At 45.2% G+C, this 17,905-nt stretch overlaps 1 protein-coding gene across 2 annotated transcripts in view; it reads right to left on the reverse strand.

Annotated features, from left to right (window-relative positions):
* PIK3C2A (phosphatidylinositol-4-phosphate 3-kinase catalytic subunit type 2 alpha) overlaps window positions 1-17,905 on the reverse strand; it is a 104,450-nt gene that overhangs the window by 15,733 nt on the left and 70,812 nt on the right. The window contains exons 21-27 of one of the 2 annotated variants that reach the window (XM_074997737.1): window positions 12,260-12,352; window positions 11,430-11,559; window positions 8,733-8,869; window positions 7,196-7,365; window positions 4,885-5,041; window positions 4,045-4,154; window positions 3,334-3,679 (exon numbers count right to left, since the gene is read on the reverse strand). In XM_074997737.1, the coding sequence (XP_074853838.1) occupies window positions 3,577-3,679; window positions 4,045-4,154; window positions 4,885-5,041; window positions 7,196-7,365; window positions 8,733-8,869; window positions 11,430-11,559; window positions 12,260-12,352 (900 nt within the window). In that variant the 3' untranslated portion in view covers window positions 3,334-3,576. Of the gene's footprint in view, window positions 1-3,333; window positions 3,680-4,044; window positions 4,155-4,884; window positions 5,042-7,195; window positions 7,366-8,732; window positions 8,870-11,429; window positions 11,560-12,259; window positions 12,353-17,905 lie in introns of those variants that run through there. The other variant, XM_074997736.1, reaches the window with a different exon arrangement.

The following is a 17,905-nucleotide window of genomic DNA, read 5'->3' on the forward strand; positions in this document are numbered from 1 at the left end:
GAGGTGGCTGCATAATGAGTCCTGTGGGGGGTGTCCCTCTGCAGTTCCACCATGGACCGCAGGATGTCTTTGATCTTTGACAGCTGTCCAAAGCTCTGCTGAGTCCTAGTTCCTGGAGTGAAGCATGCTTTGTCAACCCTGCTGGGTCCATTTTCTGTCAGCAATGGTTTTGGCTTGCTCCCTTGTACCTTTTCAAGCTGCTGCAGGATGAGGTCCTGGGTGGATCTTTTCCTGTGTTGCATCACAGCAACTTTGTCCCGCCCACTCATGCTGCCTGTTGAAGGACAGTCAAGGTCAAAATTTAAATACAATTTTTAGATGTGACAGTGCACTGACCCATACAATGAATGGATCTATTTCATAATCACTGCGACTCCTAGAAGAAGCATGTGATGTTTCATTAAAGTTTGACCCCTTAACATCATTGCACTGCTCCCTGGCCACTTAAATTTCCCAGGACTGCCCTGTTGCACCACGTGGCTGGCAGGCTGATGTCTCCTAAAAGTAACAGTGAAAAAGAAAATATGCTCATACTGTGTAAGCACAGGGCTGGAAACTTTGCCAGAATGCTGTGTGGTGCCATGAAGCCAGATTACTTATTACTTGCCAGGCATGACAAGTGTGCTATTGTGGAAGCCAGAATGAATCAGACCTCCCCAAAAAAACCTCACGCAAAAAATAAATACCTAGATGAGACTTTTATTGAGATCTCCAAAAAGGATAAGCACTCCACCCCGCTAGAAACACCACCACCCTGTTCTAAAGGGCCTAGATCTACCGCACCTAACCCACAACCCACTGGTAACAGTTTAAAAAATATGCTCAGCACACGTAAACCTATAACCCCAACCCAGCCACAACCTGCATTTAGCAGTTTAAAAAAATATACTCACCAAAAGAGCCCTCTCCAGCATTGCTGGATCCCAGAGCATCAGGTCCTGATGAGGGGACTGGCTCCAAGGTGACGAGCAGCTCTGCAGGGTCAGGATCAGCCTCCTTGGATCTCTAAGTGGCGGCATCCTCCTTTTCATTGACCTCCGCCTCCTCTTCACCCTCTCATCTCCCCTGAATCCTGAGCAATGTAATTGCAGCATGGGTTTCCCAGACGCTCTGCTTGCTACCTGCTAACGCTGGTCCTGTCTTTTACATGCAGAAAGAGTTATTGGAGCACAGCTGGGTCATGGAGTTCTAAGATCAGTGGTTTTCAAGCAACGTGCCATGAAACTTCGGCTAGAGAAGTTATTATTCCCCTCTATTCGGCACTGGTGGCCTCATCTGGAATACTGTGTCCAGTACCGGGCCCCCCAGTATAGAAAAGATGTGTATGCATTGGAGTGGGTGCAGCGGAGGGCAAGGAAAATGATTCGGGGGCTGGAGCACATGACCTGTGAAGAGAAGCTAAGGAATCTGGGCTTATTTACTTCACAGAAGAGAAGAGTGAGGGGCAATTTGATAGCAGCCTTCAACTTCTTGAAGGGGGGCTCTGAAGAGGATGGAGAGAGGCTGTTCTCAGTAGTGACAGATGGTGGAATAAGGAACAATTGCCAGAAATTAGAGGGAGAGGTATAGGTTGATATTAGGCAAAACTATTTCACCAGGAGCATAGTGAAGCTCTGGAATGTATTACCTAGAAAATTACTGGACTCTCCATCCCTAGAGGTTTTTAAGTCCTGGCTTAACAAAGTCCTGACTGGGATGATTTAGTAAGGGTTGATCCTGCTTTAGGCAGGGGAGCTGGACTAGATGACCTCCTAAAGTCCCTTCCAGCCCTAGGTTTCGATGATTCTAACTTCCCCTCACTGTGGCATTTTGCAGAGCCATGATGGGTGGGGTTGGTGGGAAACTGATGTAACCTGTGCCCCAGCTGGCACAGGGTTCATCAATTCCCTGCCCTCCCAGCAGCCCTTTGCAAAGCCACTGTGAGGGGAAATGGTGTCCCTGCAGAACCCCATTCACACTGAGAGGCAGCTGAAATGCTGCTTCCTGGTCCAAACGAGCTGGCAGGGAGCCTGCCCCCAATCCTTGCTGTGGCAAGGTGGAGGGAGGTTGGTGGGAGCCTGTGTGAGCTGAGATGTGGTTTAAGTGCCACGTCCTGACTCCAGTGGGCTGGCGAGGAGGGGAGCCTGCTTTAAGTGGTTACTCATTTACTCCACATCCCCAGCATGGCATTGAGCAGATTGTGAAAATGTCTGCTCACTGTCTAAAAAGGCATAATCTGTGGTGGATCTGAAACAGTGATGCATCCGATCCTTGTTTAGTTCATAAGCACCACTATGGCCATGTCTACACTACAGCATAAGGTCGATTTTAAGCCACTTAGCTCGATATTACAACGAATGTCTTCACTACAAATGACATTAGGTCGATTTTAAGGTGCACTAAGGTCGACTTTCTCACCCCGCCCCTCCATTCCAATGTAAGGACGAGTTCGAATTAAAAGGTCAAATTAATGCCAGTATGGAAACAGTGTTACTTTAAATCCTTTTTACTGGCCTTCAGAGGTATCCCACAATGCTCCACAGATGTCTGTTCTGGCCGCTGCACTCCAGATGTGCAGGAAGCAGGTAACGGGGAGCCCAGGAATTTGAATTAATTTTCTCTCTGACCAGCATGGATAACACACCTCAGTAGCCATCACATCGAGCCCCCATCATGTGTTCTCAGAGTTCTGGTTCTGATCTGAGTCCTCAGGGTCACAAAAGAGCCCCAGCATGGAGCCATACTGAGCTCCCGGATCTCATTTCTGTGTGGGTGACAAATCTGTGATGAGCTGGCTGCAAATCAGCAAAAGAAGTGTGAACAATTATGGGAAGATTTTCCAGAGCATGATGGAGAAAGAGTATGCCAGGGACATTCACCAAAGCCAGGTCAAAATCAAGGAGCTCGGGCAGCCATATCAGAAGGTGAGAGAAGCAACAGGCAATCTGGGATATCCCCCATAACATGCTGCTATTACAAGCAGCTTGATCCCATTCTTGGGAAGAAACCAGTCACACTCCCTGAGGGTTGCATGAAGATCTCAGGAGACCATCCTCATCTCTTCTACAAACTAAATAAGCCCAGATTCCTCAGCCACTCCTCATAGGTCATGTGCTCTAGCCCTCTAATCATTTCCTTTGCCCTTGCTGCTCCTGCTCCAATGTATCCACAACCTTTCTATACTGGGGAGGCCCAGAACTAGACGCAATATTCCAGATGAGGCCTCACCAGTGCCGACTAGAGGGGAAAAATATCTAGCTGAAATTTCACAGCACACTGCTTGAAAACCACTGATCTAAGAAATCCATGGCCCAGCTGTGCGCCAATAACTCATTTTCTGCATATAAAAGACAGGACCAGTGTTAGCAGGTAGCAAGCAGAGCAATTGTCTGGGAACCCCATGCCGCAATTACATTGCTCAAGATTGAGATGCAGCCCTGGGGTCTTCAGATCCATGTGGCATGGCAGTGGCTTTCTGCACTGAGCCCCAGCAAATGCAATCACACCTGCAGCCCACCAGGGGCCCCTAGATTCCTGGTTGAGAACCACTAGACTAGTTCACTTCATGAAAAGTGGATGCTGTGAAAATATTTATAATTAGATTTCTGAACTGTTTCCAAAATGTAGGAATTGCAGTTTCAGTTGAAGTTGTTCTTTGTACAATCCAACTTTACGATGACAGGATGCCCACTGTAAACAGCTTTAAAAAAAAGAGTCATATTAGTTATCAACTTAGGGAATGTTTCCTTAGGAAAGTGCAAATCTGACAGACACTTCTAAGTCCAGCTGTTTAGCTACAACTACTCCAAGCATTCTATGCATTAGACTTTTTATAAGTTTTTTTAATAGAATAGGGGCAACATTTTAGCATTTGAGCAACTGACATTATTTTACTGATTTCAATTAGTATTTTGCTTAATAGTTAGGATAACTTCAAGAATATTAAACTTTTGTAAGTCTTAAGTATTTCAGTGTCTTGTTTTATGTCACAGTTCACAGCTTTTAATAGAAAAGGGTGATTAGTTTGTATATTTTGGTTCTATTTCATCTGTCTTTTATCAGTACCTTGTAAAGAAAATTGTAGCTTCTGCATCTGTAGTTTGGGGCTGCAGAGCATCTTGGACATATTTTAAGTCTTGAACTCCAGTAAGTTCTGGTAGTCCTGATGAAAGCATCTATAGAAGAAACAAAGTTTTCTTTCCAATGTAAAAATATCAAAGCTATTGCTATATTTTATTAATTAAATGCTAAGGTTCAAAACTTAAGGAGGCATCTGGGTACTACTATTAAATATTAGTATTAACAACTACTCCCACCACATATTGTCAAGTATCAGAGAGGTAGCCGTGTTAGTCTGTAGCTTCAAGAACAACAAGAAGTCTTGTGGCAGCTTATAGACTAACAGATATTTTGGAGCATAAGCTTTCATGGGCAAAGACCCGCTTCATCAGACGCATGAGTTGGTGGGTGGTTTCAGAGGGGTATTTAAAGAGTGGCGTCTCGGTAAGAGGGAGTGGCTTGCAGCTTACAAAGGCAGTTTCTCTGCTGTGGGTGCTAGGTGCCACAAGACTTCTTGTTCACATATTGCCAGTTAACATCCAAGCTGAACAAAAAATAATTTGGAAATTTAATATTTAGCAGTTAATGTAGTTTTAATTTCTGTAGCAAGAGGCAGGAATTCTACACACTATTTTGGTTTGCATAGTGGAAAAATGAAGTGAAAAATCTCTAACAGATACCCCTGGTATTTTCACAGGAACACTAAATTTCCAATTTGTAACTACATATTCTGAGATATGCAACTTTTAAAAGAGACTCGATTTGTCAGACTAACTCCCTAGGAGTAAGTTTACTAAAATCTACAGTGAAACCACAAAGAAAATTATGTGCAATAAAAACTATTACCAGTGAAAGCAGGTTGAGAAAGAAGCTTGCATGCTTCCTTATCAAATTATAAGCTTGGCAGCAGAGGTCCACAAACAACTGGAAACGAATAGTAGGTTTTTCACCACCATTAATGACATAGGCCATATCTGAAGTTAGCACAAAAGGAGCGCGATCCCTGTTTAAAAAAAAAAAGTTTATTGCAATGACTGTTTCTTGGACTTTCATGCACTACTAGTTGCACTTTGCTAAATGTAATTACTGTTCTAAAACAGTATTTTTCCCAACAGCTTGATCCACATGTTTTAATCACTGAACTTGGAGTGAGCAGGTTAATCTCACAGGGTAAGATCCAGTCTTGCTACTTCTAATAAAGAGCCAAAATTTCAAAGGGAAGAATATTCTTTTCCAATTTAATAGCTCATTAATACCTGGACACAGATTGAAACTTTAACACCAGGAAGTACAATTACTAGCCACAAACATTTAAATTAGTTTTAAAGTGTAAATGAACTATATTTGAAAAAAATCCACATACAGGGGAATTAGATCTTTTTTCTTTTTTAAATGGAACCTTAGATATTGATTCAGGACTTCCAAAGAACTTCAATCTGATCCTGACCAAAACACCAAAATACCATGCAGCCAAACATGAATTCACTTCCTCTTAGCTTTACCCACATACTGAGTCAGAAAAATATGGATGTTTCAACTCATCCTCTATATACGTGTTACAGGAAAATGTCTTCATTCGTCATTGGTCTGTGACCTAGACAGTGCCATTTATGTCTTCCACACTCCAGAGTATATAGCAGATAACGTCCCTGGGGTCTCACTAGATCTCATTCAAGTCTTGATGTGGTTTAGGGTATTCCATCATGCAATAAGTAACTGTATACCTTCCACAACCACACAGAGAAGCTATGCCATAAGTTGTACACATTTTCTTTATTAATCATAGCATGGTAGCTGGGGTCAGAGCTCCCCAACCATCTCCACATTTAAAAAAAGCTAAACTAATCTAGTCTTAGAAAGCCCTGGTCATATTTGGTTTTTACAACAATTTTCTTAAGTATTTTATTTACTGATTTGCCCAAAGCTCACTGCGTCCAGGAAAAATTCATTTTAAAAAGTAAAATCCTTAAAAAAAAAAAAGTGAGAATATAGAAATGAAATGTCATAGATTACATTTGTGCCAATTAGCACATTTTGGTCTTCCAGTTGCTCGAATAGTAACAAAACTATTTCAAAACTAAATCTGTGAGCCTCATTTTTACATGAGCAAGACAATTCCAGTATGCAGACACAGCCTTCACACTTTGGTGTTCTTCAAGCACAGTTATAACTACCAAAGCTAACTGCTGGGGATGACTGCAGAGACTTCTCAGAAGCCTGGTCATCTACAATGACAATCCAAAATAGACTTCGAAAATTGGGTAGTGCAAATTAAAAGTAATCACAGTAAGTGATTTTTCTAGATGTTTTATGCATGTGGATTCCACCCATGATGCAGTTGTGGTCTCTAAACAGGAGTAACTTTCTCTCTCTCCCTCCCTCTCTCTCTCTCTCTCTTTTTTTTTTTTTTTTGGCGCAGAGTCCACTGGGAGTCATGCATGGCCATGTCTACACTAGCCCCAAACTTCGAAATGGCCATTTTGAAGTTTACTAATGAAGCGCTGAAATGCATATTCAGCACTTCATTAGCATGCGGGCGGCCGCGGCGCTTTGAAATTGACACAGCTCGCCGCTGCGTGGCTCATCCCGACGGGGCTCCTTTTCAAAAGGACCCCGCCTACTTCGAAGTCCCCTTATTCCCATGAGCAGATGGGAATAAGGGGACTTTGAAGTAGGCGGGGTCCTTTCGAAAAGGAGTCCTGTCAGGACGAGCCGCGCGGCCACGAGCCGCGTCAATTTCGAAGCGCCACGGCCACCCGCATGCTAATGAAGCGCTGAATATGCATTTCAGTGCTTCATTAGTAACCTTCAAAATGGCCATTTGTGTGGCCATTTTGAAGTTTGGGGCTAGTGTAGACGTGGCTCATATGGTTCATGTGCTCACATGCTCCCCCACCCAAGAGCATAAAGGGCTGGATAACCTCAACTGCTACTCAAAGTTTTTGCCATCCAGAGTCCCAAAGATAAGAGTTTAAGCTACAGGAAGGGAGAGTGGATTGAGGGATCCATATGAGGGGGACTCACATACAGAGCAGCTCGAAGAGAATGCTAAATCCATACCAAGGACAGCGATAAAAATTTGCATGTTAAAATCATGCGAGAAAAAATGCAAAAAGGAAATAGCTTGCATTCTCAAATGCAGAGCTGCAGAAAATACCTTTTAAAACTGCCAAACATCTGTGCATGGCCCAAAAACTTTCCAAAGTCAATATGAAACATATGTCCCGTGGTTCGAAGCATTATGTTATCATTGTGACGGTCACAGATTCCCAACACATAGGTGGCTACACAGCATCCTGCGCAAGAATAGATGAAGTTTTCTGAAGCCTGAAATTAGCAAAAAGCAATGAGAAAAAATTATTTCAGTTTATGCAGGGTTCACTTCTTACAATGGGCAGGTGACTCTGGACAGCTGACAATTCTTAAGTAAACTTCCCTCAGATTATTTGGGAAACTACTCATTTAGTGAACAATTCTGTATGTCATATACTGCTAAGGGGAAAGGTGATTTGTTCGTTTTGAGGAGTGGGGGTGTGAGAAGGCAGATAAGGTAGAGAAAAGGCTGTTTTGAGATAAAGCACAAGAAAAAGAACATTTGTTTATTGTTTGTATGATAAAGATGAAGTGCTGCATCCAAAGAAGCAGCAACAGGAGAAGGGGCCATATCTCCTAACCATTGTTTCCTCTAACCTTTTCCATCCAGGTGCAGATTTTTCTCATGTGTGCAGCATAAATTTTTCTACATGCTCCAAGGCATGTGCACCACCAGTTGAAACGAAAACATAGCTGTGGGCACTATGCTAATCTGCTGGGCAGCATTTAAATCTCTCCTGAGCAGCCACACAAGCTCACAGCTTACAGGGGATGCAGCTCCTAACCCAAAACCAATACTGAGACAGGCCCTACATTACAGAGTTAGGTCAAGATAGGGCAGCTTATGTTAACATAATTACATAAGCACATATACTACAACGTACCTTCCGCTAAAATAAGTCAGAACTCCTCCTCCACATAAGGCTCAAATGTTATATTTAAAGATGCTGCAGTGTCCATGTAGACACACTATTATTCACATCACCTGTTGGCCATTAGCCCTGAACAGGGCTGAGAGCTAAAGCCCCTAGCTTTGACAGTCAGCAGGCTCACAACTGTGAGCCCTGTGTCCCGCTGACTGTTCCAGCCATCAGAACTTGGGTGGGGAGTGGGTGCGGGGCGTGAGGCCATGGTGTGAATTCTCTAACTGCTGGGATTCAGAAGTCAGAATCCTACAATGTCCTATGTCAGTCAGGGGAAGCATTCCTGGTGAGGATGCGAACAACCAAATGAAGGAGCAAGTGTAGAAAGGAACAACTGCTTTGATTATTGTAGCTGTTCGTCGATTTAGATCAATTTCATTGAGCAATGCAGACTATCCCTAAACATCGTTCTTTCACCTACTAGTTATTTTGGAATGAAACTTTTCCTACATTTGGAAAGCATTTCCATTTCTGAAATGAGTCCTAAGCATTAAACTGCTGTTTCTGGAAGACTCCTTTCCAGTCCTACAGTTAATTGATTGTTTACTTTTCAGAAAATTCAACTTCCCAAACAGCTTAAGACAAAGATTGTTGGAAAACTTAGTGACAGAATAAGAATAAGAGCTATATGCTCTTGTAGTTTAACACACTATTTTAAAGGAAGATTATGACAATTACCTTTTCATATTCTTCCTCTGTAGGATTATACTTTCGCAGCCATTCTGCAAGTGGTTTGTCCTTAAAAGATCCAGTCACTCCATATTCCACTTGAATTTTCCTAAGCGTATCTGCAGCAGGAACAAGCTCCACCATTCCTTTATGTAAAAATGTATTATATAGTGAGACAGAGAAAGCATATATGAGAAAAAGGACTGCTCTGGTTTGAACCCTACTTTTTAGATTATATTTTTCATTAGCTCATTTGTTACGAAGTCTAACACATTTCAAAATGTAGAGCCCAACTCCAGTTTCAAGAAGTGAAAACACATCTGTGAACTTGGTTAGTCTGCTAAATGTCTCTGCAGGCAATTTTACAATGTATACGACGAAATATATATATAGCCACATTAGGCTTGGGTGTTAAAGTGTGTGGCATATAGCAGGTAACAACTACTTAGACCCTAAAGCTATCAACTGCTAACCATGCAATTTTTGTTTAACTAATATTGGGTATAATCATTGGATAATGATTGTGCAACATTTCACATGCACTCGGAGGTAAGTTAGGTGACTAATTCTGTAGCATAAGAGGACCCAGATCAACTTATTTCTAGAACACAAAGTTCCAACTATGGGGCTTTTTGGTTTTGTTTTTTCCACAGTTTATGGAGAAGGCAGGGAAGCAGCATGCATAAATTGGTAGAGCTTCCACTTTTGTTTGCTGCAATGAAAGTACAGTAAATCCTCGAGATACATGCCACTTGAAGCCACGTAACTCACTTTAACACGAGTTAAACACAACTTGAAGCTGCTCTGTGGCTGTGAGCCTGTCTACTGTGGGCCACTAGGCAAGCTAAGAGCCCCTTTTCCCTGCCTTCCCCCAGCCACACAGCTGTGGGGTAAGGCAGGGAGAAGCAGCCAGGAAACTGACCAGCCCAAGGAGCCGAAGGGAGCAGGGATCCAAGCTGCCCCTGACTCCTGTCTCCCCTCCACTGGCTAGAGCCAGGAAACTGACCAAGGCTGTTGCCCTGCTCAGTTTCCCAACTCTGCAAGGGGAGGGAATCCAGGCTGCTGCCTGGTTCCCAGCTCCCCCCAGCTTGCAGGACCTTGGAAACTGAACAGTACATGGCTGGTTAGTTTCCTGGGTCCCTCAAGCAGCTGGGAGCTGGAACCAAGCAGCAGCCTGGTTCCTGGCTGCCCTGCACTGGCCAGGCCAGGAAACTGACCAGCCATGACCTGCACCGTTTCCCAGCTCCTGCAAGTGGTGGGGAACTGGAAACCAGGCTGCTCTCCTGGTTTCCCACCACTTTGCAAGTGGGCTGGTCAGTTTCTTGGCTCCTGCAAGACCAGGGGAGCTGGGAACCAGACTTGCACGAAAATTTGAGTTACACGGGGCTGTAGGAACATAACCCCTATGTAACTTGAGCGTTTACTGTACTTCAAAAATACTTCATTAGGAGACCAAAGAGAAAAAAAATGAGGCATTACCTCATTTGTCAATCTAGAGCACAATTTTAAACTTGGAAGAAATACTTTCTGTATGCTCCAAAAGTAAAGCTTTCAGATTCAAAAAAGCAGTTATTCTCAGCCATGTTTCTCTGGATGCCAATACCTATGGTACCTGAAGTAGTCATTTGTGCTTTCGTGGGTGTCCCTGAGTCAGTTCCAACTGACTTCAAAAGAGAGTTACAGGATTTCAATGCTGCTCAAGATCAGGCTTACACTTACTGTGACCTGGGGCCCAAACCCAAGCCCCACTACCCAAACCCAAAGTTAAGTCTGAGGCAAGACTCTGGTTACAGGCCCCGAGCCTGGGGCTGAAGTCCTTGGACTCTGGCCTCCCAAGTTGGCGTTTGGGCCCCACATAAGGCAATGGGGCTCAGGCAGGCTCAAGCTTCCATCACCCCTTCTGGGGTCATGTAGTCATTTTTGTTGGCAGAAGGGGGTCATGGCAAAATGAAATTTAAGACACCCGGCATTAGTCCATCACCTGTGCAGCATATCTTCTGCTATTTACGCTCCAAGGCATTTAAAGTATTTTGAACCAAATCCAGTAAAAACAAGCATTGAAGAAAAGGCTGCCTCTTTCCTGTGTAAACATGGTAGAATATGTGATGCAAAGTAATTGGATTTTTAAAATTTTCTTTTCTAAAGTCTAAATGTGTTAATACAGGTGCACAAGTATGACATGAACCACCCTGTAAGGCTGGGTCATCCTTTCTGATGGACTGATATGATGGCAGTGGCTGCAAACATTTTAGCAGCTCAATTTTGCTAAATAAATACATCTCTGAAAACATACACTGGGTGCTGGAATTAGCACGACTACTGTTTTCCATCCTTTCTGCTCAGTTCTGGTTTTCTCTAATGTTTTTCTGCCATAGTCAAGTGTTTCTCTTCCATTCCATTGATTAAGGGTAAGGATCCCAGAGGGCTCAGCAGTCAAAAGCAGAGGTGTATCTCCAGCAACTGGAAGCAGACTATTGGTAATTTCAATCAGTGTAGTTTCACAGCATTATTACACTTGAAAAGCTCTCTTGTTCTTGAGTGCTGAATTTCTCTCTGGAGCTCTATTCCTAGCAATCATTGTTACACACACCTGCCATCCACCAGGAACCTGTGGGTTTGTAACTGATTGTGGCATGAAGCCAAGAATGTACTGCAGATCCCTTTTGTGGGGAGGTATATTGGCACATGTCTGTCTGGTTACTGCACCTCGATCTTTTCCAGTTGAGAGGCACTTGAAGATAACCATTCGTAGGTCCAGTCCCCCCTGTAGCCAGATTTTGTCCATAATTTTTATCATTTGTAAAGCAAGCATATCTTGACGCAAATCTTCTCCAACCTAAAAAACAAGCAGAGAAAGGATACTATGAACAATGAACTACACAGATTATATTCCCCAGTAAGAGAAACTACGCTTTTCTTCCTAAACCCTGAATGACTCTTCCTCTGCTATCAAGTGTTGAAAAAGGGCAAATGATGGGCCATAATGAAACTATATATGCTGATCTACTCAGACACTTCAATAAGTCCTTGATATATACTGTTGGAAAGATGAAATTTTTTTTAAACCTTATAAATTTCACAATGAGATAGGAGGAGGTAAAGCTGCTCTAGTGGTTAGAGTGATAGATTTAGCCATGGGTAAGAGATTCAGTTACTAACTCTACTGTGGACTGGGTGTGACTTTGGTAAAGTCAGTTTTATCTGCCACTCCTTCCCACCTGTAAAACTGGGAAATAGCACTTTAACTGTTGTGAAGATAATACAAATATTGTGGAGAATTAAGATCTGACCCATGATGGGGGCCACGTAAGTGAAAAACCAGTTTGTCAACCTTCTAGAAATATGAGTCACTCTTTTGGGGTATGCTATTTTCAATCATCCTGTTACTTAAGTCAGTTTAATTTCCGAATATAAAGCGCAGACTCACAACATAGCTACTAGCCTGTAAATGTCACAAAGCTAGCTGATGCCAACAAAACTGGCTATCAATCCCATATCTTTTCTCCAGTAGAACGGGGGCAAGGCAGCAAACTTACTTTAAACATAACATTTATTTCTTCTCCCAGAGGATCTGCGTTCACCAGTGTGACTTTTAGTGGTACTGCATTCGAATTGAAAAAGGAGCATGCCTACAAGTACATTACAGTTTAATCATTAGCAGAATAATGGATAGGAATGTTGATTTCAAATAAAATATTAATAGTTTGCAGATAAGATTATTTAAAACTATCATGCCACAACATTACTAATATTTGGAATGTTTGCACATCTTATAAATAATGCAGGTTCTGAGATCAATGAATTGACAATATACCACAAGCAGCATCTGTAGAGTTGTCGGTTACAAACTCCCATTCCTGAGAACACACCACAACTAGCAACCAAGTGTTGCTGCTTTTGAGAGATTTGTAAGAGTTTAAAATTGTGGAGCTGACATTTAACACTCTCATATCTGACATTCATAGTTGAAAGTTGAGACAATGAAGCATTTTTGAGCTCATACCACCACACTAGAAGTCTAACATTTTGGAATGGAGTTTAATCTTCCAATCACTATCTTTTGAATGCCCAGTTCTGATACGCCTGTTAACAGTAATGGCTACATTCCTCCTTTTAGTCACTCTGCACCCTCCCTAATAATTTCTTCTATATGCTTGCATACAATTGCCATAATATTTTATTGGCATGTGTATTTTAATATGCAAGTATCATTAGCAAATGCATAACCTGACATTTTTTCATCTCTTAAATAGGGTGTCTGGCAGTTTGTAATCATGAATGTTTCAGCTTTTTCCAGAAGTCTGCACACCATCACCCATTTCTCCCAAACAGACAGTGGAGCACGGCTGCAGTGTTTTTTAGGGGCCCTGAGATAGGGGGGTGGAGTAAGGTCAGACTCTCTGCCTCAGGCTAGTCGGACAGCAGGAGAGAGAAGTTACTCACCGTAGTAACGGTGGTTCTTCGAGATGTGTCCCCGTGGGTGCTCCACATTAGGTGTTGGGCTCGCCCAGGCGCCGCAGGTTGGATCTTCCAAGCAGTTTCTGCCGGACCGCGCATGTGCCAGTGCGCGCCGCTCCCTTGCGCGCTCCTGGCCACGTGCACGATCCAGTCCCCGCCAGTTGCTTGACCAACCGCCTCGGATTCTCCTGCAAAACACTAAACAGAGATCCGAAGCGGGGAGGATGGGCGGGTGGTGGAGCACCCAGGGGGACACATCTCGAAGAACCACCGTTACTATGGTGAGTAACTTCTCTTTCTTCTTCGAGTGTCCCCGTGGGTGCTCCACGTTAGGTGACTACCCAGCAGTAACCCAAAATAGGAGGTGGGTAATCGGATCATGTGCAGCTTGTCCCCGAGAGGAATGCTGTCGAGAGCTGGGTATCCTCTTGGAATACCCTGTGAAGGGCGTAGTGCTTGGCGAAGGTGTCATAGGATGACCAGGTCGCCGCTCTGCAAATGTCTTTTAGCGCAACGCCCTTGAAAAAGGCTGTTGATGCCGCCACCGCCCGAGTGGAGTGAACCCTGGGCGTGGCCAGTAAAGGAGTCTTTGAGTTCGTAGCACATTTTTATGCAGGATACGATGTGCTTAGAGATTCTCTGCAAAGCGAGACCTTCTCCTTTCGATTTGGGAGCGAGAGAGACTAGGAGTCTATCCGTTTTCCGGAAGGACTTGGTCCTGTCTATATAGAAGGCTAGCGCCCTCCTCACGTCCAGGAGGTGTAGGCGCGCCTCTTTGTTAGAGTTATGAGGCTTTGGATAAAATGAGGGTAAAACAATAGGTTCGTTAATATGAAACTCAGAAGAAACTTTAAGAACAAAGGCTGGATGCAGCCGTATGGTTACCGCCTCCTTGGAATACACTGTGCAGGGTGGCGTTGCCATAACTGCCGCAAGCTCGCTCACCCTGCGAGCTGACGTGATTGCGAGAAGGAAGGTCGTCTTTATCATAAGGAGGCGGAGGGAAACTGGCTAAAGGCTCGAACGGTGGTCCCGTTAGCGCACTAAGCACCAGGTCCAAGTTCCACGAAGGTGGAAGCGGTTTCCGAGGGGGGTATAGGTTTACCAACCCTTTGAGGAACCTGGTAACCATGGGATGGGCGAACACCGTGTGCCCTTCCTCTTCATGTCTGAATGCCGAAATGGCGACAAGGTGGACCTTTAACGAGGATAGTGAGAGTCCTCCTCTCTTGAGGTCCAGTAAATACTCTAATATTACAGGTATAGGCACCAAAAGGGGGGCTAACTGTTTGGTAGAACACCATGCCGTGAAGCGAGTCCACTTCTGCTTGTAGGTCTTCCTGGTGGAAGCCCTCCTGCTACTTTCTAGGACTTGTTGCACTTCCTCCGTACATGTGCTCTCTAGGGAGCTGAGCCATGGATTAACCATGCTTGTAGTCGCAGGCCTTGGGGGTGCGGATGCACTATGGACCCCTGGGCTTGCGTGAGCAGATCCAGCGCCACCGGGAGGGGCATCGGTGGACGGTCCGACATGCGCAGGAGTAGGGGGAACCATTGCTGTCGATCCCACGTTGGGACTATCAGGATCATTCGGGCTCCTTCTCTCCTGGCTTTCTGCAAGACTTTATGGATCAGCACTGTTGGAGGAATAGCGTAAAGCAGGGGGCCCCTCCAGGAGATCGCGAATGCGTGTCCCAGTCCTGCCCTGGAGCAGTATCGTGGGCACTTCTTGTTGTGTTGAGTGGCAAACAGGTCTATCTGGGGAAAGCCCCATGCGTGAAAAATCGGTCGCAGCAGATGTGGATGGATCTGCCACTCGTGCGTGAGTGCAAAACGCCTGCTCAGCTGGTCTGCCTTCACATTGTGAGCGCCTGGTAGGTATGAGGCTTTCAAGGTTATATTGTTGGCGATGTACCAGTTCCACAACCAGACTGCTTCCGCACATAAGGCATGGGACCGAGCTCCTCCTTGCCAATTTATATAAAGCATGGTGGAGGTATTGTCTGTACTGATCCCGACTACTTTGCCTTGTATATGGTCTCGAAAGTGTCTGCAGGCATTGAACACCGCTCTGAGCTCCAATATATTTATGTGCAGTGACTGTTCCGTGGAGGACCACAGTCCTTGCGTCACCTCTTCGCCCATGTGTGCTCCCCACCCTATGTGGGAGGCATCTGTAGTAAGAAAAACTGATATTTGTGGTTGGTGGAAGGGTACCCCGTTAGCATGTTCTTGGGGTTTACCCACCATTGCAGGGATTTGTGCACCTCTGTTGTGGGCGACACCACCCTGTGAACGGTGTGTGCTGCCGGTTTGTATACGCTCACCAGCCAGTGCTGCATGCTGCGCATGTGTAACCTGGAGTTCTGTACTACGAACGTCGCTGCTGCCATGTGGCCCAGCAGCTGTAAGCACGTCAGAACTGGCACCGTAGGGCTGAAGGTGATGACTTGCACGAGGGAACCGATGGCCCGAAAGCGTGTCTCTGGTAGATACACTCTCGCTGTAATAGAATTTATGCGTGCCCCTATGAACTCTATGTCTTGTGTGGGGTCCGTCTTTGATTTTGCCAGATTGATAACCAGGCCGAGCGAAGAGAATGTGCCTGCTGTGACATGTATCATGCGTAGTACCTCCTCCTTCGAGACCCCTTTGAGTAGGCAGTCATCCAGATACGGGAATATAAATACCCCCCGTCTGTGCAGGTAGGCTGACACCACTGCCAAGGTCTTGGTGAAAACTCTGGGGGCCGAGGAGAGGCCGAACGGTAGGACCTTGTATTGAAAATTTTCTTTGCCTACCATGAACCGGAGGAATTGTCGGTGAGCCGGATGGATAGTTATGTGAAAATACGCATCTTGTAAGTCGAGGGCTGCGAACCAATCTCCATCATCCAGTGCCGTAAGGATGGAGGCGATTGTGATCATCCGAAAGCGTTGCTTGCGCAGGTAGCGGTTGAGGCCTCGAAGATCTAAGATGGGCCTCCAGCATCCTGTCTTTCTCTCCGTGAGGAAGTATCTGGAGTAGAACCCTTTCCCTTGCAGTCGCTCCGGCACTCTTTCCACTGCAGCTGGGGGCTGTGCGCTCCACCCGTCCCGCTCGCTGTTGCTGCCGGCAGGGATCGGATTGGGGAGAGTTTCTTCCGTTTTTGTGCTGATGGGGTTAGGGACATGGCTTTCCTTTTATGGGCCCCGGAGGGTCCCTCCTGCTGCGGCCGCTCCGGCATGTCTGGCGGGAGGGCCTTGTCGAACAGCAGCATTTTCAGCCGCATTTCCCTGTCCTTCCTTGCTCTGGCTGTTAACTTGGCGCAGAAGGAACATTTCTGAGCGACATGGGATTCCCCCAAGCACCTTATATACTGACTGTGCCCATCAGATGCTGGCATCGCCTCGCGGCATGACTCACACTTCTTGAATCCTGAAGAGGACATTGTGGTGAGTCTTTGAGTTGTTAATAGGGTACTTAGCACCTTCTCTGTGCTTGTTCCCCTCTCGGATAAAGCCTGCCGCGGCAGGAGGGCTAATGGCCCTAGGCTCCTGGCCTCCGGTACTCTGCTTGTTACTAGGATTGGAAGCTTTGAATTCCTTCCCTTTCTTTGTTTTTTCTTTTTGAAAACCACCACCGACTAACTTAATCTAAGACTGAAGAAACTTTAAAACAATTAAAACGTTAAATACGCTAACTCTGGCCGTAGCCTGAGCAGATTCCGTCTGCAGCCGATGGCGGTTAAAGAGGAACTGGCGGGGACCGGATCACGCACGTGGCCAGGAGCGCGCAAGGGAGCGGCGCGCACCGGCGCATGCGCGGTCCAGCAGAAACTGCTTGGAAGATCCGACCTGCGGCGCCGGGGCAAGCCCGACACCTAACGTGGAGCACCCACGGGGACACTTGAAGAAGAACTCCTGTTACACGGGGCTAAGCCCAGCTCCCTGTTCTGTTGATGCAACCTGACACACAGGGTCACAGTGCCACTCAGCTTTTGGCCCAGCTGCCTGTCAGTCACAATAGAGGAGCCTCCAGGCCAAATAAATCAAATGTTATTGTGACTGTGTGCCAGGTTGCGCCACCACTCGTTCTGCCCCCTTTCCGCTGGTAGCCTGGGGTCCACTGAACATGTCTACTACCCAGCATGTGGTGAGATAAATATATCCATGACTCTCCCTATATGCTTTCACAGCATCTTAGATTGTCTTAAGTCCCCAAACAACTCCCCCCACCCATGATCTGAACATCAGAGACAAAGCATTCTCCATATGCCCCAGGATTTTGGGATTTACTCCTTAAAAACTATTGTTGGATGTCAAAGTGGCAATAAGTTCATGCACGTACTCAACTTATTTTTACCCAGGAGATGGTGGGCAATGCCTTTAGCCTCGTAAGGGAATGGAATTATTGTTTTACAATCTCAGTATATGTATTGTGTAATGCACATGTGTTGTACTATTAAACATGCAAGACTGTGTATGCAACTTGCGCTTCAGAGGTGCTGAAGACTGTTTGACCTTGCACAGATTTTGCTGTTGAGCATATATCCACTCCCTTCCACTTTGTGTTCACAAGCCTTCCCAGTTACATACAACCCCCTTATTTTAAAAATGACATCTTTGCCTCCCTAGCAGGGCGTATCCAAGGATCACATTCTATCACACAGCTGGCTAGCTTCATCCTATAATATATCCCTCAACATATTAGCAGCCCATCATCTTGTACATTTCATTCTCCTT

Source organism: Carettochelys insculpta, chromosome 6 (assembly GCF_033958435.1).
Source record: "Carettochelys insculpta isolate YL-2023 chromosome 6, ASM3395843v1, whole genome shotgun sequence".
Classification (NCBI taxonomy): domain Eukaryota; kingdom Metazoa; phylum Chordata; order Testudines; family Carettochelyidae; genus Carettochelys; species Carettochelys insculpta.